We start from the raw sequence: 27,065 nt of genomic DNA, 5'->3' as shown, positions 1-27,065 counted from the left end.
TCAAGGTGTATATACTTCATTTTACTTGTTGCCGAATTCACTTCGCTCTTTGGCCGACCATTTTTGCATCTATATTCAAGCAGGATGAAGTTCTCTTTTCACGTGATGTCTCTGGTTTGGGCTTCGGGGTAATATTGGTGTTTTCGCCTCTTTTCCTTTTTGGAAGAGTTTGTGAAGAACTGGTGTGAATTCCTCCTTAAATGTTTGTCCTCGTGACAATCCAGTGTTTGCTTTCATAATGAATTTATTTGTAAGTCTGTATTCTTCTACTTAAGGAGGGTCCCCAAACTGTGTATGTTTCAGCGCCCACAAAACTGGGGTCTCCCCATGCCCTTTGTATATTGTTTGTGGGCCCTCGGGCTGTTTCCCTCTTGGGATGCTCAGGAACGATGTTGCTGTGAATGTTCTTGCTCACGTCTGCTGGTTCACATGCGAATCCAACCGTGTGCACCTGGAGCAGAACGGCTGGGTCAGCGAGGATAATACATGCCTCAGCTGTCGCCACTTCACGCTCCTGCTAACGTCGTGTGGGAGTTCCCTCACAGATGTCAGCGTGGGAGTCGGCGGGTCGCTCGCATCCTCACCCACACGCGGTATTGCCCGACTTCAACACGTTTGCTGTTCTAACGTGTGCGGCAGTGTCTGTCCTATCATGATTAATTCGTATTGGGTCAGACCCCGTGAAATCGCCAGTGTGTGGGTACCAATGGTCAAATACAGGCCATCTCACGAGTCAACTGAATATTTCTCTGATGACGAACGAAGTAGAGCAGGTCTTCATGTGGTTAATGACCATTCGGACTGACTTCTAAGCCTGTTCGAGTGTTTTGCCCATAAGAATGTCCCTGGGAGCTTTGGCATCCCAGCCAGACACCGGAGCAGCAGAATGGGTTTTAAAGAGCCGTGGGGTACTCAGAGAAGGGAATATTATTAGTCAGCAGCAAAAAGAGAATGACCTCCACACGCAACAACACAAATAAACCTCAAAAATGCTATATCAATAAAAGGAAAGCCTGACATGTTTGGGGAAAATCTGCCAAAAAAAAAAAAAAAGGAAAAGAAAGAAAAAGAGCGTATGCGCTTCCGTGGATGAAATTTGTGAAATCCAGAGCGTCACATCCATAGCGATGTCTCGTCCACCTCTGCGTCTTCTTGTTTTCGGTGTGTCACTTGGAGATGACGATTTCTATGTGGAGTTTCATAGTCTTTGTGTCTTAACTGAACTATGTAGTTCACTTATTTTTTAAAAATAAGAAGGATCCCCACCTCACGGAGACGGCAGTCTGCTGATTCGGAACGTTGTGTGTGACTGGACGCGTCTGGGTGTAGTCTGCTGGCTCAGTCAGTGCTTTGTATCGCTTCACCTTTTTTCTCATGTCTCCCCTTCTTCTGGACTGAATTTTTAAAATCCCCACACCTTTAGTATGAAAATGTTCAAACATAGAAAAAACGTGTAAGAAGAGCACGATGGACACCCGTCACCTCTCCACCTGGAGGCGATCCTTTCTGACCTAGAACCGACCCATTTCACTGCTACTCACACACACACACACACGTGCATAATATGGTTTTGCAGGACCCTTTGAAGCAAAGTTGCAGAATGGACCCATTATTTTTTATTATCCCATTTTCCCCACTCAATTAGTTCGACGTTGTATTAGTTTCCCAGGGCTACTGTAACAAAGTACCAAAAATTAGGTGATTTAAAACCATACACATTCATTGTCTTAAGAGTTCCGGGAGCTGGAATCTCGGAAGTCAGGTTTTGGCAGGGTCGGGTTTCTCTGAATCCTGTGGGGAACCCTCCCCGCCTCTCCCTAGCTCTTTGCCAGCAAACCTCGGCATCTCTCCAGGCCCCCACGGCCACACAGCGTCCCCGGTGTCCTCATGTCATCTTCTCTGTGCCCACACTTGTCCTTTCTGCGTGGGGACAGTCACGCTGGATCAGGGCCCACCCTGATGACCGTGTCTGGATCATCTGCAAACACCTATTTCCAACTACGATCACATGGGCAGGCACCAGGGTTAGGGTTTTAGCATCTTTTGGGGGGAAGGCAATTCAACCCGTAACAGAAGCAACAGCCTTTTAATATTCTTTGGGTGGTTTTCCTAAAAATCACCATAGGTGTCCTTGACTTCAAAGTGTTGTACGAATCGGTCCCATCGCTTCTCCTCCCGGACGGCTCAAGAACCTGAGTGCACTGGAGCCTGTCGCTCTCCCGCGTCTCATGCCACGGTAGTAATATTCCTCAGTTACAGATATTCTAAACCCTACTAGCATGATTATTGTTTTATGATCATTATTTAAAACAAAATTGGTCGTATTCCTATAGCATTTTTTAAATTGGTATCCAAAGAATTGAAAAAACTTCAGTTAGAACAATTATTCCGATGAAAAGATTTTATAAGAAGTCTGTGACTTTTTCCTATTTTGATTTTTTCAGCGGTAATCATTTTCCCCGGCAATACAGGGTGGGCAAAAGTAGGTTTACAGTTGAAATAGCAAAACATCTTAATAATGCAAGAATAAACTGTTGTCACAAACTCACAACTGTAGACCTACTTTTGCCCACCCTGTGTATCAGCAATCAAGTCCTGCCAGTGGATGCTGGGAAGTGAACTGGGTGATGAGGGGCGATGCTGGAGCCCAGCCTGTGCCCTTTTCCCTGTGGTGCCTGGGAGGTGTCGGGAGGGGTGGTGGAGGGCAGGAAACAGCCTGGGCTGCCCAGGGCGGCTGCTGGGCAGGAGGAGGGGCAGTGAGGGGCCAGTGCTGAGCCCTGAGACCTCAGAGGGCCGAGCTGGGCTTCAGGACAACTCGGGGAAGGGAAGGAAGTGAGGAAGAGCACTGAGGCCGCGTCCTGGGGGCGGGGGGGCGGGGGGGGGGACCGAGGATGGGAGAAATAGCCTTCCCACGGTGGCTCCACCCACCCGCTGCCCACTTCAGGTATGAGCTTAAGGAAAAGAGACTGGAAACCAGGCCTCCACCAGCTCCCGGGAGCGACGCTCTCCCCTCCCTGCACCCCAACCTCCTCGTTGTTCCGGCCCCAGAGGTTTGAGCCAAGCTGAGCCTCCACCCTCCCAGGTGCCCAATAAACACAACAGAAAGTTTGAGTGAAAAACCCACTTTAATAATCTAGCTTCAGCTCAGCTGAGAGAACTTGCCCTCTCAAGGGAAAGAGAAGTTTTTCCAGGAGGCCTCAATCCACCAGGAGGTTTCGGCTCACAGAAGGGTACAGCTCAAAAAAGCCCTAAAACGGGAGGCAAATGGGATCTGGAGTCAGTGGAGGCCAGCAGGGGTGGCCCCCCAGCCACTCGCCTCCCGCCAACAGAGGCCCCAGCAAGAGAAGCGCAGCTGTTTCTCCCATGCGTGACCATGGCCCCAGTCGTCCTGCCCCCGGCCCCTCCTCTGTCCCCGCATTATCCTCTGGGGGTTGATCCGGCCCCTGAGCCTTGAGAAAAATTGGAGACCCTTCTTTTTCTACATGGTAGCACCAAGACGACCGGTCCCATCACTGAGGCCAGCCACTTCATGGTGGTGGTGTTGCCCGGGCAACCAACCCCAGCACCATAGAAGGAGGGAGCCTAGCCCGAGGGTGGTGGGGCGGGGGGAGTCACCTTGAAGAGGGTGATGGTCTGGAGGACTCCGGTGGTGCAGGCCGTCTCCCGGATGGAGTGCATGGCCAGCTGTGGGCTGCCTAAATCCACGACACGCAGCCCCAGCCTGGAGGCTAAGATAGGTCCAATGGTGGTCCCGCAGGGGGAATCATTCCGGACCATGAGATCCTGGGGACAGGCGAAGGGGTTTATGAGCAACAGGCAGTCTGCGCCATTTAAGCCCAAGAAGGGAGTCACCTTACAGCTGCAGGGCTGAAGGGGCCGGGCAGGTGGTCTCCTTCTGCCCCCTCGGAAAGCAGACGCAACCAGCATAGAATCACAAAACCAGCATTAAATGGCAGGCCCAAGCACAGTATATTCTGACCTGGTCCTCTTCTCCCCACCTACACTACCACTACCTTAGCTCCAGCTACCACCACCTTGCTTCCCATACAGAATCCACTTTCGCCCCGGCTGGTGTGGCTCAGGTGGTTGGAGTGTTGCCCCGCAGACGGCAGGGCTGCGGGTTCGATACCTGGGCAGGGCACATGCCTAGGTTGTGGGTTCTATCTCTGGTGGAGGTGTGTGCGAGAAGGCAACCAATCCACGTTACCACCTTACATCAATATCTCCTTCTCTCCCTCCTCTCTCTCTCTAAAAAAGCAATGAAATAAGATGTCCTTGGGTGAGAATGAAAACCAACCAACAACAATAACAAAAAGAAAACCCAACCGCACGGTTTAAAAACCACCGGGAGTGTCCACCCTGCACCCTGCCTTCCTGCCACTCTCCCACACGGGCTACGTTACGCGTTCCTTGCTAGGTGTTTACGTATCTTTTTCCTTTTTATTCAAGTAGAGAGATGGGAAGGGAGGAAGAGAGGGAGGGAAACATCAATGTGTAGTTGTCTCTCACGCGCCCAGCTGGGGACCTGGCCCGCAACCCAGGCAAGTGCCCCGACCGGGAATGAATCAGCGACCTTTGCGTTCGCAGGCCGGCACCCAACCCACCGAGCCACTCCAGCCAGGGCTGGTTGTTTACATGTCATAAAGCATCTGTTGCATTTGACTCGATCCCAAAGCCAGAACCATGCTGGATTCTCAAAATGTTGTCTCCAAACAGTATTTTTCGGGGGGAGATGGCATGTGCAATGATCAGCTAACTTCCTATCTGGCGACCTCATAATGTGGGTCTTGGTTGTCATCGACTCCCAGGACCTGAAGGCCATGGATCACGGGGCCGAGGCGGGGCCCCTGGGGACCGGGGCAACAGGCTGGAGCAGCGGAGGCAGCAAACCACGAGACCCCTGCCTCCACGTGGCACAGCCTCTCAGCTTTGGAGCCGTTACCAGGCCTGGCCACACCCGCCCCCAAAATATTACTCCTATTGCACCTGGTCACCCAAGAGACCTAGCATAGATTACTGTTTTCACTCCTGTTTACAAAACATCCACTCTGGAGCCCATGGATCAGGGAGTACTTTTGACTTTCAAGTCTTATTATTTAAGAAATACATTTTGGCCCTGGCTGTTGTGGTTCAGTGGATTGAGCACTGGCCTGAGAACCAGAGGGTCACCAGTTCAGTCCCAGTCAGGGCACATGCCTGGGTTGCAGGCCGGGTCCCCACTTGGGTGCATGCAAGGGGCAACCACACAATGATATTTCTTTCTCTTTCCTCTCTCTTCTCTCTAAAATAAATAAATAAAATCTTTTTAAATCATTTTTCTTTTTTTTTAAGATTTTATTTATTTGGGGGGGGGGCCCTGGATTGGGAGTAAAAGAGAGAAAATTGTATTTGAACAATGATTAAAATAAAATTTAAAAAAAGATTTTATTTATTATTTATTTTTAGAGAGGGAAGGGAGGGAGCAAGAGAGAGACAGAGACAGAGAGAGAAACATCAATGTGCGGTTGCTGGGGGCCATGGCCTGCAACACAGGCATGTGCCTTGACTGGGAATCGAACCTGCAATGCCTGGTTCGCAGCCTGCGCTCAATCCACTGAGCTATGCCAGCCAGGGCAAAATAAATAAATAAAATCTTAAAAAAAGAAAGAAAAAAAATGGACACTCGGAGCTCCAAGCTCCTCGGTCCTGGAGTTCCCTTATGGAGGTCCCCAGGGTGTGTATGAGAGACACAGAGGAGCCGGGGGTGCTGGCTGGGAAAAGGGCAGGACTAACTCACCACGTGCCTTTCATCATCAGAGAAATCCAGCAGAACAGCCACTGTTATCAGCCCCCCATTTCACAGGTGCACAAACTGATACTCCGAGAAATTAGGAGACTAGTCCAAGGTCACAGGGCTGGCTAGCACCATGTCTGACTCAGTGCCCATCCCAGCTCTGCCTGCAGTCAAAACCCCTGTTCTCCTCACTCCACTGCAACCCCCTCCACTGAAGGTGGTCTACCATGCTCCCCGCTCACTGGGGAGGCCCGCCTGCCTGTGCCCCCAGCACCCATCAGGTGGGACCCGCCCTCACCTGCAGGGGCACCCCGACGTTGTTGGCCACCTTGCGGATCAGGGCCTCTGAGACCGCGTTGGAGGCGTAGCGCTGCTTGCTGTTCACCTTGATCACGGGACCCTGGGGAGAGGGGGCCGGGGATCGAGAGTGAGGCCCAGACGAGGCCTGGACCTGGCCAGGCCAGTGGGTCCCTGGAAAGGCAACGGGAGCACCTCACCTTGTGGAATAAGGGCCGGTGGTTCTCCTCATGCTTGTCCCTGTGGGAGACAGTTTAAGGGCAGGGGATGGCAAATGGGAGCTGGGCCTGTGGCCGCCCACCAGCTCTCCCACCCACGGCAGGCATCACTAGTGGGTCGCAGCGCACTTTCCCACCAGGCCGGCAGGACGCCGCAGCTACGCCAGTGACCCAGGCAGCCTCTAGCAGCAGGTGGAGATGAGTTTGCAGAGAGGGAGCCCGTTCAACACGCCTGGCTTAGGGCTTCAGTGACTTGCTCAAGCTCAGCCCGGGAGCCGTGGAAAGGAAGTCCCCAGCGAACCTCCCAGTGGATGAGGCAGGGGGAGGGGGAGGAGCCCAGGCCCTGGGTCTCCGGCCATGTGAGGATGGTGTGATTGCCGGCCCGGCCCAGCACTCACACGTAGTTGGGGTGCACTGCGTGGGCCATGTCTGCGCTGATCATGTAGGACTTGGGGATGGCTTCCTCGAAGGCCGTCAGGTGCTGGGACGAGGCCGAGATCCGCCGCAGCACCAGCTCCGTCAGCAGGGACTGGGCCCCCTGGGCACTCTCAGACCCCACCTGGCAACGGCAGAGACCTGGCTCCAGGGGTCTGCGCTGAGGGCCTGAGTCAGAGGCCCGGGGGAGGGGCCCGGCGCCCACACTGGCCCAGGACTCCAGTGAGCCAGCAGGGTCCTATCTGCAACCTCCCCAACCCTCTGTCACCAGAACCCTGACGGTGGGCTGGGTCAGACTAAACCTCAGTCCTCTCGGGGGCAGACACCGCACTTCCTGGTGGGGCCCCTTCCTCCTCCCCTGGCGCTTGTGACCAGGGCTCAGCACGCGTGCCCCGCCACCAGGATGAGTCTTCTCTCACGCGTGTGACGGAGACTCCGACCGTCCGTGATACCGCCCATAACACAACACCAAAGCTACCGCTAAGCGCGTGACTCCTAGTAAAGGATGACGCTCCTGGCTCCCCCTGAAGCTGCGTGTGGCCACGCTAAGCTCTGGGCAATCAGGGTAGGCAGTGGTGAGTGCCACCTTTGGGACGGGCCCGTGGGAGGATGGGCATGCACGCCCCACGCGCCCTTTTCTCCCCTGCTACTGACTCAAAACAGACGTGACGGCATGGGCTGGAACAGCCACCCTGGATCCGGACACAGAAGCTCTGTGTCCAGGAGGGCAAAGACCCATCCTGAGCAGCTAACTCTGACCTGTGCGGCCCCATGAGAGAGAGCTAGCCAGCTGTTCCCGTTCTGTTACAGCACCCGGGAGTGCCCCCAACACAAGCAGGCACAACGCGCTGAGCCCTGGGGCTCTGAGGCTGGAAGGGCACCATCCACGTGGCACAGGGAAACGGGAGAGGGATGGTAACACTAGAGGCAGATAAATGCTGAGCCACGGCGGACCGGTGCTGAGCCACAGCAGACCGGTGCTACGGGAGTACAGGCAGTGTCTCGCCGTGGGTGCCTGGCGCAGGCTGGCCGTGCAAGGCCCCCCACCCGGAGCCCCCCACATACCTCTTCATTGTCATAGAGAGCAATCATGCGCACGTGTGGATCCGAGGCCAGGGAGGCAGGGGCTGCGCAGGAGTCGATCAAGGCCTGGTTTGGGGAGGGATCCAGAGCATCGTCCTCACCCCTCATGCTTCCGTAACAGCCCACCAGCACCTCAGAGGGGCCACCCCAACTTTCCTGCTGTCGCCAAGGCCAGCGGGAAGCAGGCATGGGCTTTTATGGGCCTGCCCCTCCGAAGGCGCTACCTGGGGGGGGCAGGTTCCTCTGGGATGAGAAAAGCACCCTTGGGGTGCCCTTCTCCCACATTTCCCCATGCAGAAGACAGGCGGGTGTGTAAGGTGAAGGGGGAGGACTAGGAGTCCCATAAAGTCAAAGAGTCACACAGATCATGCAAATTGAGGGGCCTCAGTGAAAAGATCGGGGTCCAAGAGCATTTGACAGGAGCTCCATCAAGGTGGTATGACTGGCTGGCTGGGGGTAGAAGTGGGTCCAGTTCCCAGGTCTGGCTTTGGTCTCAACTACGGCCCAGAGCCTGTCTCTGAGAACAGGACGGGAAGGGAAGAAGAGGCGTGAAAAGGGCAGGGGGAGGGGTGAGTGAAGGAGGAGAGAAAGTGGGAATGTCAAGGTGGCTGGGAGGAAGAGAGGCCATGCCCTGAGACCCCAAGGCACAGAGAAGGCCGGTGGGCTTAAGTCTGGGGGGTAGGGGTAGGCAGGAGCAGAGGGAGGTGAGTGATACGGCCTGATGGGCTACGGCACAGGTGGCAAACACAAGGCCCGCCGGCCGAATCTGGCCCTCCACCTTGTTTTATCTGGCCCGGCACCTTGTTTCTACCTGGCGGCAGCGCCCAGCTCTCGCTTAACTGTTAAGGAGCAGTTACATTTATACAGCCCTAAAATTACACTCGGCCCTTTGAAGGCAGCTGCGAGGCTGATGTGGCCCCTGTGAAAATGAGTTTGACACCCCTGGGCTAACTTAAAAGGCAGGCAGCAGGAGCAGGGTGAGGACGAGACACTGTGGTGCCTGAAACAAGCTCTCAGCCTTCCCCCCTGCAGCCCCAGTGCCCAGCCCAGTGCAGGGATGGAGCCGAGAGGAGCGGCGCTCAGGCTGCAGCATTCAGGCCCCTGCCCGAGGTCCGCCAGCGCCAGCAGGCTGCAGGGCTGGCCGGCGGCTGTCTCATGGCTCGCTGGGGCTGAAGGCAGTCCCCGCACCCCAACACCCCACCTCTTCTGGTGCTGTGTGCTGCCTGTGGGTGTCCCAGCCCCTCACCTGCAGGGCACAGAAGCAGCTATGCAGGTTGTCCAGGCGAGGGGCAAAGATGAACTCCTCATAGGCACCACCCAAGACCTAGAAAGACAGGATAGTCAGCCTGACCTTTAAACCCTCATCCCAACTTACCAGCTTTCCCCTGCTCTCAAGGGCTGGAGCTGGAGCTGCCTCTTTGGCTCCTTGTGCAACCCCTCCCTGACCTCTGGCTTAGGGCTGCGAAGCTGCTGTGTGGGGCTGAGTGGGGAATGGGGTGGGGCTGCGGCTGAGGGACAGGAGTTGCAGGCCTGTGGTTCCTGACCAGTTCCTACGGGACAGGAAGAGGTTGGGACCGAATGGTCACAACAGTTAAGGACATGAGCAAAGGAGACTAGTACCCAGGCACGGGCACTCAGTGCACGTCCAAACAGGATGGAACGTCCAGAGCCTTAGCCATCTCCTGCGGTCGGGACCTGGGAGGGACGTGAGGGCAGACTCCAGGAACAGGCCACCTCGAGGCCTCTGGCCCTCAGAGGTCAGAGCCAGCGTGAGTCACAGTGGACAGGGCCGCCTGGAGTAGAAGCTTCCAGGGAATCTGTGGAAAACCTGATTCCCAGGCCCCACGCCAGAGTCGGAGGAGGCCGGTCTGGAGCGGGAAGCAGCCCTTTTCTGAGAACCACTGCCCTGCAGGCAGAGGTGGGCGGGGCCTGCTGGGAAGAACAGGAAGGAGCGTATCTGGGGGACTGGCAGAGCTGCTGAGTGCTTCAGGGGACACACTGAGACCCCCGAGGTCTCCCCACAACCGAGTTCCTGGAGCCGACCCTCACCGCAGGCTGGGTGTCGGCCAGGCAGAGCTCCATCTCCAAGATGTCCTCGGGGCTCAGCCCCAGGTGTCCACACAGCAGGGAAATGAGGACTGAGTGGTGCCGGTCATCCTGCAGGGCAGAAGGATGCTGGTGGGAGGGTCTGCTCTCCCCCTCCCCTCCCCTCCCCTCCCCTCCCCAGGGGACAGGTCCCCTCCCCACCTGCTCACCCTTCCCTGTGAGCAGGGGACTGTCTTACTGTAGCACTGAGAGGCCCTGGCTCGGGAGTCCCTTTCTCCAGCTCCTCCTGGATGGCTGTGGCAAGAATGGGGACTCTGTGGGGAGACACAGGAGGAGGGGTTGCGGGGAGGGCTGGAGGGCACCGCAGCGCAGGGCACCCCTGAGCTCAGGCATCCCCTGCTGGGGCCCTTGGACATCAATTGGGTCCCAAGAGGAGCACCTGGCTGTGGCCACCACCAGGCAGCATCCTCCCAGGTGCCACCAGGGCCATCTATCACCTGGTGCCATGCCCGCCCCTCCCGTTCACCACAGCCCGTGCCCAGTCTCACAAGTGCATTTCCATGTTGGGCCCAAAGTTCTCGTTGACATTTCGCTGCAGATGGATGGCCAGGTGCGGGATGCGAAGGATGGGCCGGTCCACGTGCACCAGCCGCTGCTCCAGTCGGCCTGAGGTAGGGCACTGTGGCCAGGCGGGCCTGGTCAGCCCAGGGGGCCTCTCAAGCACAGCTGGTTAAAGCCCCCACCTCACACAAACTAAACCAGGTGGTCCTGGACTGCCCCTCCCCCCGCCTCCCCAGGGCAGGTCTCCACAGGCACCCTGAAGGAAGGTGACAGTCGATCTTCAGGCAGCAGAAACTGAGAACCTCCCAGGTTCAACCTGTTACTACCTTGACAATGACGCGTCCAGCCAAGGTCAGGTCACGGTCAAACCAGGTGCTCCAGATCCCACCGCCATAGGTCTCCACACCAACCTGCTGGAAGCCCACCTGGCTGCGCCGGGACCGCCGTTTCACCTGAGGGTGAAGGTGGGGAATGAGAAGTCAGAGGCCGAGGAGGGACGTGGTTTGGAGATGAGACAGGCTGTTCACAAGCTAAGTAACACAGAACGAACACCAGGGACACAGAAGGGCCCAAAGTATGGAGGAAGAGGGCGAAAAGCCTTAGTCCCTGCTCCTTGGAATGGTGTCCCCAAGATGTACCTCCCGTCACCCCCCGGCCATTACAACACAGCCCAAGTTCCTTACCCGAAGGCAGGGGCTGTCCGTGTGAGCACCAATGAGACTAAAACCATTGCCGGGAACATACTGGCCTCCCACAGCAAAAGCGATGATAGTGGAGGAGTTCCTGGTCAGGAAGTACTGGTCGTGGGGGAAGGGGGAGAGGGTTGTTGAATTGGATTAACCAGCGCACTGGCACACAGGACTTTGAGCCCCAGCCTAGGGACCTGCCTTTTGGTCCCCACCCCACCCCTAGTACCTTGCTCTCCGGCTTGATATCCCAGGTGTCTGTCTCCTTGAGTTCACGGAAGCCAGCCTGGATAAGGCGGCTGCGACACTCGGCCACGACTGTAGGTAAAGAACCCATTTTTAGCGCAATGGAAGCCGGTAGGGGGCATCCTACCCTCCTCTGCTGCCTGGGCCACTTACCATGGAAAGGAGAGGGACTCCGGTTCACAAACTTGAGGAGCTCCCGGGCCGCAGCCTGCACCGCCTCTTTTCGGGCCCTGCCGCTCATGGCCACCTAGGGGAGAAGGGTGCTCAGGGTCTCCGGGGACTTCCACTCAAAGCCCCAAAGTGACCGCTCCAAGGCTCAGACCTCTACTTCCTCCCCTTGCGGGACGGAGACACGCCCCTGCCGAGCGGAGCTTACCACTCTGCGGAAAGCTTCGACCCTCCAGCAGAAGTATCACAGCCCCAGCAGCGATCTCCGCCCACTCCGCCAAGACGCCGCGCCCCCTAGACCTTAGCACCGCCCCCTAAGTCCCAACCCCTAGGGGCCGACCCGCTGAGAAATCCGGGTCGGGTCCCAAACTCGTGAACTCCCAAGCCGGTCCCTAACTCTGAACCCGCCAGCACTACATGCGCGGTCCGTTTTCTAAATCCAAGTCCTGTTCTCCAGGGAATACCCTATCTCCCCTCCACCCCTCTCTCCGGTCCACCAGTCTCTCGCAGTCCCCCGCTTTCCAACCCCAGGAAGGTCAGGCCATCCGGGGCCGAACTTTCGGTTTCGTCTTGGGACCGGCTCGGCCCCCACCCTAGAGCGCTGCTGAGCTTGGGCCCGATCCAGCGCCGGGCTGGATCTGAGTTAGAAATTCGAGCGGGACCGGCGGTGGCCACCTACCTGCATCGGCCCCACTCGTGGGCTGGACTTGACTGGTCCAGGCCCAGTGCTTGGCCAGCCCCACCTCCCGCTACCAGGTCCGTCCCGCCCCGCGCCGGCCTCGCTGTCCGCCCCGCCCCCGCCGTCCGCCCCGCCCCCGCTGCGCACTCCGCGGCGACCGCGGGGGCCCTCTGCCGCACGGGAGGTGGTAGGACAGCCACCAACCATCTCCCAGAGGTCGCAAAGTCAGAAAAAATTCGACCCCGCCTGCTCACCTGGTCGGACGGGCACTGTACAAAGTGCTCTCTCTCGCCACAGGCACCCTGTGATGGTAAAAACACATGGTTAATGGTCGTGGAGCGCTCACCACGACCTTCAGCTTCATGATAAAGCTTCATGTGCCCTATCTTTAATCTTCACACCTGCCCTGTCAACTTTGTACTTTTTACTGCCATCATTTTATACGTGAACAAACCTACGTAGAAAGACCAGTAACCTCTGAAAGGGCAGAGGTGGGGTTTGGATTCAATTTCAGAGGCCTGGGACAACCCATTCTCAGGTCTTTCCTAGGCCTTTCTTTTTCTTGGTAAATCTTATGTTACATGGGAGGCCCCTGAGGGGTAGAGAAGTTAATGACTTGCCCAAGATCACACAGCTGTTTGGAGGCATCTGGGGTTTGACTCTGATGTATGTACTCTTTCCACATCTTACGACAGGAAAAAAACAAGCTCCATATGTCCTCGTAGGCATTTGTAATATTCCTATGTCAAGGTGGGTGAGTAACAATATAAAAAAACTGTTCAGCTGCCTAGCCATGGATTGTGGTCAGGGCTCTTGGTGGTCCCTAGGTCCTGCTGCCAGGGGTGTAATCACCACTGCAGGGGTGACAGGTGGATGGAGCCGCCTCATTTGTGTACTGGGGTGGGAATGTCCAGGGAGTGGGGAGCATTTGGAAAGGTCCTGCGACCCTCACTTCAAAGGAGTAGATACTGCAAGGCAGTGTTCAAGAATATACACAGCAGATGATAGGTTCAGTTCATGGCATTCCCTAGCCATTTACTGAAGTGACATTATGGCCTTGGCTGGCATGGCTCAGGGGATTGAGCACTGGTCTTTGAACCAGAAGGTCACCAGTTCTTCCCAGTCAGGCCATAACATTGCATGCCTGGGTTGTGGGCCTGGTTCCCAGGTGGGGGCGTGTGAGAGCCAACTTATCAATGTTTCCTTCTCTGCCTCCTTTCCTGCAGGTAAAGAATCACAGATCAGCGAATCTATTAGCATGCAATCAGAGTGTATTAGTGATTTGTTCCCATGGAAGAGAACGGGCCTAGTTAAGTGGGGGCAGGGGAGGTATGAAAGGCAAAGGTTCAGGGCAAAGTGGGGTGGCGAAAGTAAGGGTGGCTGAAGGCCATGGTGGCAAGCCCTGGGGTGACCAGAGGCCAGGAGGCCACAGAGCCAAGAGCCAAAAAAACAAGTCCTTTGTTCTGAGGACTTACATAGCTGGCGGGATGGGAGTAAAAGCAACATATTGATTGATGCGTAAATGTGCTGCCAGCTTTCCCAGGGGGAACATGACTACTCAAACTTAGGTATGTGTGGGGGTCTGCTAGCCAGAATCCTTATCTTGCTCCAGACTCCATTTGCTCATCTTGTTATAAGATAGATACATTACAGGAGGCAGTTAATTAAAGTTGGAGCGGTTACCCAAAGTTACTTTATGGACCATTTCTTTGGATACCGTGGACCCTCTCCCACATCCCACGCCCTGGGATGAAAGCAACGTTTCACAAGGTTTTCTTTCCCAGAGAGTGGAAACGCTACTAAGACTTTCAAGGACTTCCCTCCTCCCGCGCTAACATAGTGTCTCTTGTGATGTTGGAACACCTGGCAATATTATGGGACCAGGCTCAGGCCTGCTGAGTTAGCGGGTAAGACCTGTCTCCCCCCCCTCCCTGCCTTGGTTTGCGATGCATCTACCTAAGTGCTAAAAGGCGTTTCCTGGAAACCAGGATGCCAGGCGCTGGCCAGTGACAGCCTTGCAGTCTCCGAGTTCTTCCTGTGCCGTTTCCTGCCTCAGAATGGGTCATGAAGAGAACATTGTTGGGCAAGGGACACGTTCAAGATCAGTGAAAGCAGCTGAACCAGGGGTACAATGTATAAGGGAAGGACACTTAAAGAAAAATCTCTCATGTTCTTCTGATCACAAAAGAAAGAGAGTGCATGTAAATGTGAGAAATTCAAATATCACAGAACACGTCAGTTAGAACATGAAACATAAACTGAACATCCATTCTTGATAAGAACCGAAGCAAAATCTTCTTAAGAAACCAGGAAGAGAAAAGATAAACACATAAACTCAAGAGCATAGATTTACGGTAAGATAGTTAGGGAAGTGGTGATTTTTGAGTATTATTCTTTCTGTTTGTAATATCATTTTTTAACAGATTTTTTATTTTTTAAGATTTTATTTATTTATATTTAGAGAGGGAAGGGAGAGAGAAAGAGAGAGAGAGAGAAACATCCATGTGCGGTTGCTGGGGGCCTTGGCCTGCAACCCAGGCATGTGCCCTGACTGGGAATTGAACCTGTGACACTTTGGTTCGCAGCCCGCACTCAATCCACTGAGCTATGCCAGCCAGGGCTGTTTGTAATATAATTTATTTTAAGTTTATGTAACTTAATTTTCTTAACGCTTGCTGTGTTTAACAACGGGATGGCACATTTCTGGAAACTGGACAGTCAGTTCCTGTGAGCTGGTTCAAGTCTGCCCCAGCACATGGCTCCGCCCACACTCCAGCTACATCTTTGTCCCTCCGATTGTGATTTGTGCCCCTGGGAACATTTTAGAAATGCAGAGCAAGATCCCTAGCTGATTTGTCTGAATACCACGTGTAGTAAAATATGAGGTCAGACTTTATGTATTATAGAAACAATTCCAAGCGTATTGTTGAGTGAAAAAAAGAATTTGCAGAATAATATTTACAGGGCAATTAGGTAAAACTCACACCACGAGCTTATTTCTAGATTTTTCTAAAAATATACATGGCAATGCGTGGAAACACTTGGAAGGAGGGGTCATCTCCGGACAAGGGGATGGTATGGGATATGAAGTGGGAGGAGGGTCAAGCGGGGATCGTAGCCACTCCTAGAGTTTCTGAGAACCATCCGTGCCCTCGGCCTCCTGAGGACACCTCCCCCACCAGGTCCTTAGCGGGCGTTTACCACGCTGCCATGCGTTCATCGTCTGGGGTTAGCGCACACCTGTGTGTTAGCATCTTGGCCGGTGTCACACACTTCATTGTGGGTTGCTGTGGTACGCGTGTCTCTTCCGATCCCTCAGTTTATTTATTTTCTTACAAAGACTGTATTCTTTTTAGAGAGAGGAGAAGGGAGGGAGAAAAACATCGTGGTGAGAGAGAAGCATCAATCGGTTGCCTCTCCTATGTGCCCCGACCGGGGACCAAACCCACAACCCAGGCATGTGCCCTGATGGGGAATCGAACTGGCGATCCTTTGCTTTGTGGGGAGATGCCCACCCAATGGAGCCACATGGGTCAGGCTGATCCACCAGTTTATGAGAGAACTTTCCGAGTAGTAATTTGTCACATCATTGTTCAGGGCGATTGGGATACAGAAGACCAAAGCACCACTGTGAGAAAGAGAAGGCGGGGTGCGTGTGTGCCCTGTCTGCTGCAATGGGTGCAGCGCCGGGGCTGAATCAGGTGATCTTGATTTCCTGATGCCCAGACAGCTCTGGGTATCTCGTTGCAGGGAGATATCTTGGTGGCTTAAATGAATAAATAATTTGCTTTTGGGTGTAAGGCTAGGAACTTGCACAGCACGGTACAATTTGTCCTCTGGCAGTGCTGTGGGAAGGGCACTTTAGTTTCCAACACGTGTCTTCTGCCGAAGGTCTGTTTTCCAAGCAAGACTAAATTGACCAAGAACTACATCTCCCAGGGTGCCTTGAGGTGAGTCGCTCAGGCAAGATGATAATTTCCAACCAATTATGTTCTAGGAGGGAGGTTTACAGAGTAATTTATATAGTTCCGAAGAATGAAGCACCTGTATAGATACTAATAAGGAACAATTTCCAAGATATACTATTAAGTGAAAAAAAACCCAGGTACAGAATAGCAGTTATGAGATGCTGCCATTTGTGTGTGTGAACACACAGACACATATGTGTTCTTATATGTTTAAAATATGTCATAAGAATGGTAACTGACTCTGGGAAGGAGAAATGGAGGGACTGAGGGGCTGGGCAGGAAGAGACACTTTTCTTTCCTATAAACCCTTTTGCACTTTTAATTTTTTTGTACATGTACAAATTACATGTTTTTAATTTTTTGTCATTCTCACACGAGCATGTTTTTATTGATCTTCAGAGAGAGAGGGAAAGGAGGTGCGAGAGAGAAACATTGATGTGACGGAGAAACATCCATCATCGCCTCCTGTACGCGCCTTGACCAGGGGTCGAATTGGAAACCTAGGTATGTGCCTTGATCGAGGATGGAACCCACAACTTTTTAGGGTACAGGACGACACTCCAACCAACTGAGCCATCCAGACAGGGCTGCTTTTAAAATCTAGATAAAGAAAATTTCAAAGTAACAGGTAGAAACCTGATTTTTTAGTGTGTTTTATGACTATGATTTCTGTTTTCTCCTGTCCCCTGATTAGGTTTACTGAGCATGTGTTAGCTAGCCTCTAGCGTTAGGTCCTGGAGTTTAAAATGCCCGTGGAAAGCTGCGTTTCCTTCCGGTGTGGAAAGCGTGTCCGCGAGAGGGAGGGAGAGCGGATGGAACGTTCCTTTCGATGTTGGCATTTTAAAGGAAGCGACCTGGGGACGAGGTGGGGGGACCTCCAGAAAGAGGTGCTGGGCTGCCTTAGTGCTTCAGCGGGACAGGAACTACCAACCCTGCTTGTCCCTGCTCCTCTCTCCTCTGGTCGCCACGCCCCGCCCACCCAGTGTCCATCTCACGCCCCATCATCGTCACCACCCCGTGGCACACCCCCCCAAGGCCCTTGCCCACGCCGGGCTTGCTGACACGTCGGGCGAAAACCCTCGCCCCGACTGCACTCTGCTCCCCGCCCGCGCCATGCCTGCGCCTGGCCCGTGGTCTCTGTACCGTAACTATTTCTTGAATGAATGGAATTTTTAAAAATAAGGGTTCTTTGTGAAAAATGGCCCTTGCAGAATGTTCCTCAGTGATAAAAATGAGCACAAACTGTTGATACCTGCTGTAACAACTTGGATGGATCTCACAGGCATTGTGCCGAGTGAAAAAAAAAATGACCAAATTGCAGTGATAGAAAACAGGCGGGTTGGTTGCCAAGGGTTAGGAAGGGTGGGGGAAGGGGGTGGGTGTGACTCTGAAGGCCAGGTACTTCTGGGTCTGGATGATGGTGGTGGTTGCCCGACCACACATGTGCTAAAGTTAGGGTTGCCAGGTAACATACAGGGCACCCAGTTAAATTTCAGATAAAGGAAGAATAATTTCTCAGTATTAGCATGTCCCAAATATTGCATGGGATATACTTACACACACAAAAAAATCCACACAATATAATTGCGTGTCCTGTATTTGTATTCATTAAACCTGGCAATCCTAGGAAAAAAATGATGTAGAACTAACGATGTGCACACGGATGTCACTTGCCCGGTTGTGAGATTGGACAGTGTTATGTCAAAGGCAGCCGCTGGGGGGACTGGGTGGAGGGCACACAGAGCCTCTCTGTGCTGTTTCCGCAACCGCCTGGGAGTGTGTAATTCTTTCAAAATGAAAAAGGTGTTTTGGATGGCCCACAAAAGAAACCCCAGTGCTCCTGTTGGTGATAAAAAACAAAGAGATATGGGGAAGTGCTGACTCTTCACCTTGGAAGTTTTGTAGAGCATTGTAAAACTGGCATTTCTCAAAGGCCTTCAGGTGTGCCCCTCTTGAATGCCAATGATCTCGCAGAGTTATTGACGGTAAAACGAAGTGGCTAGGTGGTGGGCTCTGGGTCATCAGAGAGACGTGGGTTCAAAGCTTGGCTCCTCTAGTGATGAGCTGTGGGTCCTATTTGCGGTGGCACGCTGGAGCCACCAGGGGCAGCCAGCTGGCGGCTTGGAACCGGCCTGGCAGAGCGTACACGATCGAGACTGGCAAACACAGCAAATCAGCGCTTTTATTTTGTTTTCATCAAGAGAGAGCTAGTTGTTAAGCCATCTTACCACAGACGTGGTAAGTTTTACCACGTCTTACCCTCAGTTTCCTCATCTGTCAAGTGGGGAAAGACAACAGTAATAACCTCATAGTGTTCTGAGGATTAAATGAGATCATGCCTGCAGGGTGCTCATCATGAAGTCTGTGGAATAGCAATAGATGTTGGCCATTACTCTCTCACGTTCGCATCTCTCGTAGTAAACCGTGCGCAACGTGCAGCCAAGTGCATGCCCACCTCATCCCGATTTATCTGTAGTGACCGGCACAGGGCCTGAAACACGGCAGGGGCTAAACCAATGCCCGCTCCATTGATGAACCCGGGGCAAATAATTGTGACTTGAGGTACTCAACCTCCAGGGAATGTTCACTTTATCAGAGGCCTTTTAAGGCACACTGGGATGTTTTGTCATGAGATTTTCAGGCCCCGTGGCAGGCTGCTGGGGAGGTCTGGGAGGGCACTCATGTGGCCCACCCTCAGAGGGAAAGGGAGCCCTTGCAGGCGGGCCCTGGCCCCCCTCCGCGGCACCCTGGGAGCACAGCCCTCGGTGTGGGGGATGGGTCCCCACCTCCCCTTCCTCAGGAAGCCAAGACGGGGCGTTTCTGGCTCTGAGCTTGTCTGACTAGAGGTCATGTAATCCTTGCTGGATTTGTCCTGTTTGTTTTAGTGGACAGGGCTATTTACTTTCAGTTCGTATTTCTCGGGGTGCTTGCTCATTTTGCTTCCCTTTTATTTACTTTTTGCAAGCACTTGGGTTTGAGTAAATATATCTATAAAGTTCCAGGGACTAGTTTATTCTGTGTCTGGGATTTTAATGGCCTTTAAACAGTGTCTGCTCAGGTAAGCATTTTATAGGTGGCTTAAAAATATAGAGGATTCTGTACTCAGTGGCCTCTGCTTCCTTCCAGGCCGACAGCTGGTCACCAGCAGCCTATGAATTGTGGCTTTTCATCCGTCATAAAAACACGAAAAGCTCATTCCCATCCGGACAGAGGAACGGGCCCACTTTGGTCAGCCAGACGTGGCAGTCGGGTACCGTGGGGGGTGTTTCAGCTCTAGGGCAGTGGTTCAGGTGAGGATGACCTAGGGGTGATTTTTAAAATGCACATTCATGAGACCCACACTGGAAAATTCTGATTTGGAAGGTTTGGGCTGAGGCCCAGGGACGTGCATTTTTAACCTGCGCCATGCTGCAAACAATTCTCCTATCCTGAGAAATATTCATCTGCAATCTCAGAGACACCGTTGCGTGGAACAGCGGTGCATGGGTGTCCTGCCCGTGGGCTCACCTGCTATGCTGTGGGGCAGTGTGGAGAGAAGCTCAGGCCCCAGATACGGCTGGGTGGAGGGGCTTCGTCATGCTCCTCTGGAGCTGGCCAAGGGGGTGACAAGTGTTGTTCTGGTAACCCCCTTGCTCAGGGCCTAATCTGTCATAACCGGAGGGCAGGGACCTCAGGTCTTGTCACCCCCCCCCAACACACACAATCCCTAAGACAGTGCCGGCTCACAGGTTGGTGCTCTGCACTGGCGGGGACACTCCCACGGGGACAGCCCTAGACACGGCCCGGTTACCTCAGGGTGGCCCGGGAGCCAGTTGTTGGGGACAGACGTGTCGGAGAGGCTGAGCGCCATGGTCAGCAGCTGCTCGAGTCTTCCGGAGCTGGGCCGGGTTTTCCAGAGGCTGAAGGGACAACACCTGGACCCACGGCATTTCTGTTCTTTTGCCGGCCCCTCCCCTCTGTCCCGACACCTGTGCTCCAACTCGCAGGACCCATTATGACATCATCAATGCAGCTGGATGCAGTAGTGTCCTCGCTGCACCCAGGCCTCAGGTCAGTCCACTGTGGCCAGTGTCCCAGTGATGGCCCCTGAGCTGGCGGGCTACAGATGGAGACTTTCTTCTTTTTTATTTTTATTATATATTTTTATATCTTCTTTTTCAAAAAAACATATTTTTAATCCTCTCCGGAGAATGGAGAGGATATATATATATATATCCATATATATATTTTTTATTATTTATTTATTTATTTATTTATTTTAAGGGTGAGAAAGAGAAACAAAATGAAAGGGAGAAACATCAATCAGCTGCCTCTCGCAGGCACCCATGCACCATGCACCCTGACCGGGAACCAAACCAGCAGCCCCTTGGTGTACAGCACGATGCTCCAACCAAACAAGCCACCCGGCCAGGGTTAGACTTTCTTCTTTACATATATTTTTACTTAGTTTTAGAGAGAGGGGAAGGGAGGGAGGAAGGGAGGGAGAGAAACATCAATCAGTTGCTTCTCCCACGCCCCCTGCTGGGGATCTGGCCCACAACCCAGGCATGTGACCTGATAGGGAATCGAACTAGCAACCCTTTGGTTCACAGGCAGGCACTCAATCCACTGAGCCACACCAGCCAGGGCTAGACTTACTTCTTTGTTTGGAGACCTCCACCCTCAGCCCCTTTGTTCCCTGCCTCAGTCAATGTGCTACTTATTTCACTTGTGTGTTTTCTTGTGCATTGTCTGTTTCCCCACCAGAAGGTGAGCTCCAGGGGGGCACAACCCACAGCTGCCTTGTTCACGGCGGAGTCCCCAGTGCTTGGCGCAGTGCCTGACACGTAGTAAGTGCTCAATAAAGATTTTGGGGGGTGATGCACAAACACATGAATGAGAGGCTTCACTGGCTCCAGCCATCCATTCATTTATTCATTTGACAAGCAGATTTTGCACATCTGTTGTGGGTCAGGCTCTTGTCAACCTGAATAACTCCTTTCCTGCCCCGAGGAGCTCCCAGCCCGGCGGTGGAACGCTGGAGACACATCCTTTGTGTAATGCACCCTGACAAGGGCCATATATCCGAGGTTTAACGGAGATGGGGTTGCAGGGAGGAGCACAGGGTGGCAATGACAGGCTCTTAAACCAGAGAAATGGCATGTGGCCTGGCAGGGTTTCCCGCGCTCGATTCAGGGAGCCTCATCTGCCCCAAGGCCTCTGCCGCTGCTGACAACCACGGCGGCTTGTTTCTGCTAATATCGCAGCAGGGCACTCCTATAGAGGCAATCCATAAAACACCATTTACAGCCATAGCTAAACCGCAGAAATCAATCCCCAGCGCTCGCTCCCGTCAACACATGCGTGCGGGGGTCCTTCTGAGTGTGGTGGACAGTTTAAGGCGCTGGGGGAGATACGGGGCTGAGTGAAGGGAGGACTCTGAGCCAGGGGCTTCTGATCATCCTGGGGAGGCAGGACAGGCCGGGGTGAGACCGTGTGTGCCCAGGCGTGAAGGAAGGCAGGCTAGGATGGTGCCACCGAAGGCAGGAGCCAGCGGCCACATGCGGCTGATGCAGACTGAGAGGGGCCAGACATAGAAACTAACGCACCCAAAATACGTGCAACGTACCTCAGCTGCACAGCATTGATTACATGTTGAGACGACAATATTTTGGGTAAAATGCATTAAATACCTGTCTCTTTTACTTTTTTGGAAATGTGGCTATTAAAACATTTAAAATGGCCTATGTGTACGGTTCTATAATATATCATCCGTATACTGTGTTGCGGGTTCACCACCCCAAGTCAAGTCTCCTTCCGTCACCATTTGTCCCCCCTTTACCCTGACCAATATCATCCCTTTACCCAACCGATGTCACCAAAACAAAACAAAACAAAACACAAACTAGCTAAGACAGTAACACTTCAAGAACTTGCAGTTTGTCATTTTATTTAAAAGTTATTTACACCTTAGGGAAACACGGCTTGCCTCAGCCATATCAAAATTACAACTAACATATGGAACAACCATCACTCAGAATTGTCAGAAATCGAGGTGAACGGAAGTGTGACAATGGAATTCGAGAAACCACATCCCTCCGGAGATGTGGAGCGGGCTGGTCCCACATCCACGTGTGGTGGTGAAAATTCGGGAGGGGTATCTTCTCAGGAGCGAGGAGTCCCAGCTCCACACCAGGGCCCCCAGCCCAGGGTTCCGGTGCCAAGAGGCTAAGTCCCCACAACTTCTGGCTGCAAAAACCAGTGTGGGCTGAGCTGGTGGAAGGAACTGCTGGAGTCCCAAGCAGTTCTCCTTAAAGAACCCACACACGGACTTACACAAACTCACTCCCTCTGAGCTCCACATGGGGTAGCAGCTTGAAAGGCACCAGCGGCACATGCACAGGGAGGAACTGAAGTGTCTGGCATCAAGGTGGGAGCTGGGGGACAGCTTTCTCCCAGACGAAAAGGCAGGCGGAGGCCATTGTCCCTTTTCTGGGCCCTCCCCCCACAGAGCCACAGAGCCAGCAGGTCGGTGCCATACCCGAGACGCCATCAACCTGGCTCACACTGCTTGCCCAGGCCTGGAGACCGCCAGAGACTGTGTCCCACCCACCTCCCGCTGAAGCTGCTTTTCTTAGGAATGGCTGGTCTTGGCTCCTGCTTCACAACTTCCTAAACCCTCTCCAATAAGCCACAGCCAGCCGCAGTGAGCCTCCAGCTCCGGAACCTCTTGTTAAGTGGACTCAGGTGGTCTGATGGTTGCCAGATGACAGGGGGGTGTGGGGGAAAGGGTGAAGAGGTGAGGGGATTAAGAAGTACAAACAGGTAGTTACAGAATAGCCACGGGGATGTGAAGTACAGCACAGGAAATGGAATTGCCAAAGAACTTATACACGTGACCCCTGGACATGAACAGTGGTGTGGGGACTGCCTGAGGGAGTGAGGGGTGCTGGGTGAAGGGGGCAAAGGGTGAAAAATTGGGACAACTGTAATTGCATAATCAATAAAATACAATTAAAAATAAAATTATTTACACCTGAAACTAATATAAAACCCTGAATGTTGACTGTAATTTAAAAATAAAATAAAATAAAAAAATTATGAAAATAAACAAATACATCGTATATACATGAACTGGTGATGTGGCTTCCACTCTATTTCTGTTGGACAGCATCGGTCTGGGAGCTGGGGGACCCGGTGAGGGACCGGTGCCGCTGCAGCTGCACAAAATTCCGAGGGAACCGGGATTAGGAGCAGCCAGGGGCTCCTGAGGAAGAGGTGGACACAATTGAGAAGCTTGGTCCTGAGGGGAAGTGGGGAGGATGGCAGCCAGAGCGGCCACGGAGTCCCAGGGACAATGCACATTTGTAAGACACACACCCAGCTTCTTCCTCCCCCCTCAGGCCATCTTCCGGAAAGTGTCCAGCCGCCCTCCCACCCACAGACTCCAGAGAAGGCTCCTTCTCCTCCACCCTGGACGGTGGGGAGTTGGCCAGTGAGCTGCCAGGTTTGGAGACTAAGTACTGAGGAAGTTAATCCCTGCTCAGGCCATTCATTGCAAGGTGGGTTAACAAACACGCCTGCCCCCTTTGACTCCCACCCCTGTCCCCTGGGCAAAGGGCAGGGGCAGGAAGGCGAGGGGAGACTGGGGAACCCCAGTGCAGGTGGAGCTGGGAGTTTGGTGGATGTTGGAGGTGGGGAACACTTCTCAGAGGAGCAGGGTGGCCCAGGAGGGGAAAGTCAGCCCCCAGACCTGACCAGAGGAAGCTTCCTTCCACTGTGGGCGTGTGTCCTCAGGGGCAAACAGGCACCCTGGGTCTGATGTTCCGGCTTCCGTCCTCCCTCTGAGCCACACAGAGAAGCTGTAAACACTCAAATGCAAGGATTAACTCTGCGTGTGGTGTCTGGGACATTGTTAACAGCCCTTGGCAGCAGTGTCTGTGTCTGTATTAGACTGATCTCTTTAACCCCCAGCACCTAGGACCTGAGGCTTGGGACCTAGCCAGTGTTGCATAAGCCAGATGGAGGAAGGAGGGAAGGGAGGGTGGGAGGGAGGGCGAACAAATGACAAATCTGTTGAAGCCAAGAAGCTGATGCCTGAAATGGGCTACACTTGTTCTACGCTAGATATTTGGGTGTGGGCAGCACGAGGGGCCCCTCGCCGGCCGGACAGCACAGCACCCAGGTCAGAGGAGAACTAATGCCCAGCACCCAGCATTCCACCATCCTTCCGCCCTGCCCTGCTGCAGGCACTCAGCCCACAGCTTTGAGAGACAGTTTATGTTCGGGATGAGTCCTTCCTGGGCTAAAGCTCTGCCCCTCGTCTCTTATCCTATTAAGTACTTTTAAAAGCCCCTTAAGTCTTCTGTAAAAGGAAAGAAAGTGAAGAATTCCAGCTGGGTTAGGTAAGCCTGGCATGGGAGGTGGGGGAGCTGAGTTAGTGTAGTTCCCGGACCAGCAAAGGGACTCCCCAAGCACATTAGGAGGCCTGCAGTTTCCCAGTATGGCCACTGGAGGGCACTTCGAGCATGAAATACCAGATCTTCATCTCCCCCGTGTTTGGAGAGCTGTGATTCAACTCAACAAACATTTTAAAATCATCACAATATTGATAGCTCTCCAGTGTTGAAGACCCAATACAGGCTCAGTGCCTTAAACATATGTTGTTTAAATTCACTACAATTGCCGTGAGCTATCTTGGCTATTGAGAAAAAACTGAGGCTTCAAGAAGCCGAGGAATTTACCTAAGGTGGCTCAGCTAAGTACAATTTGGGAATAAGGACTTGAACCCAAGCCGCTGGGCCCCAGCCTTCAACAATGAATGCACAGAAGCCGAAAAGGGACTGGGTAGAGGAAGGGATGAGTATGCTACACGAAAAATGGTCACTGAACAATTCACACATATGTGAAGCTTACAATTTGTGCATTTCACATGATAATGTTTCTCTTCCCCCTGAAATGGTGTTATTAAATAAATGAAGTGTTTCACAATTCACGCTGTCTTCACTTGGAGCAAATAAAGTCATTGCCATACAAGGCAGGAAAAAAGAATTTTTTGTTTAACTGTTAAAAAGCACTTAGGGCCTCCCTGGCTGGTGTGGCTTGGTGGATTGAAGGCCAGCCTGCATACTGAAAGGTCTCAGGTTCGATTCCCAGCCAGGGCACATGCCTGGGTTGCAGGCCCGCTCCCCAGTGGGGGCATCATTCAAGAGGCAACAGATGAATGTTCCTATCACACCTTGATGTTTCTCTCATCTTTCTTTCTCCCTTCCTCTCTCTCTAAGAAATAAATAAAAATAAAACCTTGGTGTGGGGGGACACTTACTTTGTACCTAGAAGTGTTCCAAGCACTTCACATAAAGTAACTCAATGAACTCTCACAACCACGTCTGACATCCTCCCTGATGGGATCCCCATTACGGGTCAGACACAGAGACCAGGAGAGGGAAGCAACCTGCCTGAGGAACCCAGGCAGTCCGTCTGGTTCCAGACGCCCGCCTCTGGGATGTGGGGGTCCTTGCCTGGAGGAAAACAGGAGGTGAGGAGGCAGGACTGTCTCAGGCCTGGGCTCCGTGAAGCCTGCGCAGCCAGAGACCCCGGGCCTCCCAGGGGTGGGGAGGAGAGGAGGGGTACGGCAGCAGGAGGGCCCAGGCAGGGGAGGGGCCTGTTCCAGTCTAGGGGAGAGTGGAGGCCACCCTGCCCCGCCTCTCTCCGGGGACCGGCAGTTTGGGAAGTGCAGTGTGCGGGAGGAAATGGCCAGATTGGATTACAGGGAAGATTAAAGGAGCTAAATTGGGCCTGGGGCTGGGGGAGGTGTTGGAGCAGGGAGCTGCGGAGGGCCGGCAGCTGGAAGGCCTGGAGAGGCAGCCCGAGCTGAGAGTGGGGGCAGGGACCTCACTGGAGGCCGGAAGCCCTTGTGACCCCTGCAAGGATGGAATGTGGGGTCATCAGGCCAGGGCATCCCCTTAGAAGGAGCTGGGGGTGGGGTGGGGTCAGAGACCGTGACACCAGAGGCGGGTAGTGGTGGGGACTGGCACCACAGGGGAGGTGGAGGCAGAGCTAGAGCTGGAGGTGTCCTGGGGGGAGAGGGGAAGACCCCAGACCTGGAGAGGGAGGGAGGAGGCAGAGACCAGAGAAAGGGGAGAAGCTGGGGCAGAGACGCAGCCCGAGCCCCATCCTAAGAGAGCGTCTGGAACTTCAGGAGTGTCCTGGCTGGGTGGCAGGGACACTGTTGTTTGTAGGGTGTTGGCAGGGAGATGCACAACACAGAGTGGCAGCTGGAAACTTCCCTGGAGTGCCCTCCCTTGGTGCCTCCCCTCTCCTCTCTTCCCAACCCCTCCTGGGGCCTGAGTGGCAGCACCGGCTGTGGCCCCTCCCAGTCCCGGGGGCAGGTGGTCAGTGGTCTATTCTGGTGTGCAGTGTAGCCAGGGAGCCTGGGGAAAGACAGAGGGGGTGAGCCTGGTACATGTCTTTGAGGCTGGATTGGGAGCGGAGTGGGGTGGGGGGTGGTAGGTGGCTCTTTGGAATGGTCGGGGGATAAGATCTGGCTGCCGTGGGTGGAGAGAAAAACCTTCAGCACTCCATTTTCAACCCATTGTTTCTCAAGATCTTTACAACCGGGGAGGAGAGTGTGTCTGGGACGTCCTAAGGGGCTTTGGGGCCTAGGAGCTAGGGCCATGGAAGGCCACAGGAGCTGACTGACAGTGGAGTCCCCAGCTGCTTTTGAACCCTAAGGCTGCAAGAGCAAGCCTGGCCCCCAGCCCCAGTCCTCCAGGCGGCCTCCCTGGGACAGAATTGCTGCCGAGGTCCTCCCAGAGGCCAGCTGAGGGCAGTCTGGGACCAGGGTGCACTGCGGGGAGCCTCTCCAGCCTGCTGGAGAGTCCCAGTGTCTGGCTGGCCTGAGGGCAAAGCGACCCCCGCTGGCCT

At 53.8% G+C, this 27,065-nt stretch overlaps 1 protein-coding gene across 4 annotated transcripts; it reads right to left on the bottom strand.

Moving 5' to 3' along the window:
• Positions 1-3,106: 3,106 nt before the first annotated feature.
• Positions 3,107-12,467, bottom strand: LOC123828456 (aspartyl aminopeptidase). Of its 4 annotated transcripts, none has more exons than XM_045853460.1 (15): positions 12,447-12,467; positions 11,499-11,592; positions 11,329-11,417; positions 11,097-11,210; positions 10,740-10,865; positions 10,401-10,531; positions 10,091-10,166; positions 9,856-9,963; positions 9,053-9,130; positions 7,789-7,872; positions 6,687-6,847; positions 6,271-6,310; positions 6,072-6,173; positions 3,616-3,783; positions 3,107-3,248 (listed from the first exon to the last, which is right to left on the bottom strand). In XM_045853460.1, exons 2-15 carry the CDS (start codon positions 11,584-11,586, stop codon positions 3,198-3,200), a joined length of 1,416 nt encoding a protein of 471 aa, XP_045709416.1. In that variant the 5' UTR covers positions 11,587-11,592; positions 12,447-12,467; the 3' UTR covers positions 3,107-3,197. The 4 variants fall into 4 exon arrangements, with proteins under 4 accessions (XP_045709416.1, XP_045709424.1, XP_045709433.1 ...); XM_045853468.1 differs by lacking the exon at positions 12,447-12,467 and adding an exon at positions 12,193-12,298; XM_045853477.1 differs by lacking the exon at positions 12,447-12,467 and adding an exon at positions 11,722-11,862.
• Positions 12,468-27,065: the final 14,598 nt, after the last annotated feature.

This window comes from Phyllostomus hastatus, unplaced genomic scaffold (assembly GCF_019186645.2).
Source record: "Phyllostomus hastatus isolate PE091 unplaced genomic scaffold, TTU_PhHast_1.1 phas_contig_137, whole genome shotgun sequence".
NCBI lineage: Eukaryota > Metazoa > Chordata > Mammalia > Chiroptera > Phyllostomidae > Phyllostomus > Phyllostomus hastatus.
The sequence above is the reverse complement of the archived record's forward strand: the minus strand, read 5'-3'. Positions and strand labels throughout refer to the sequence as shown.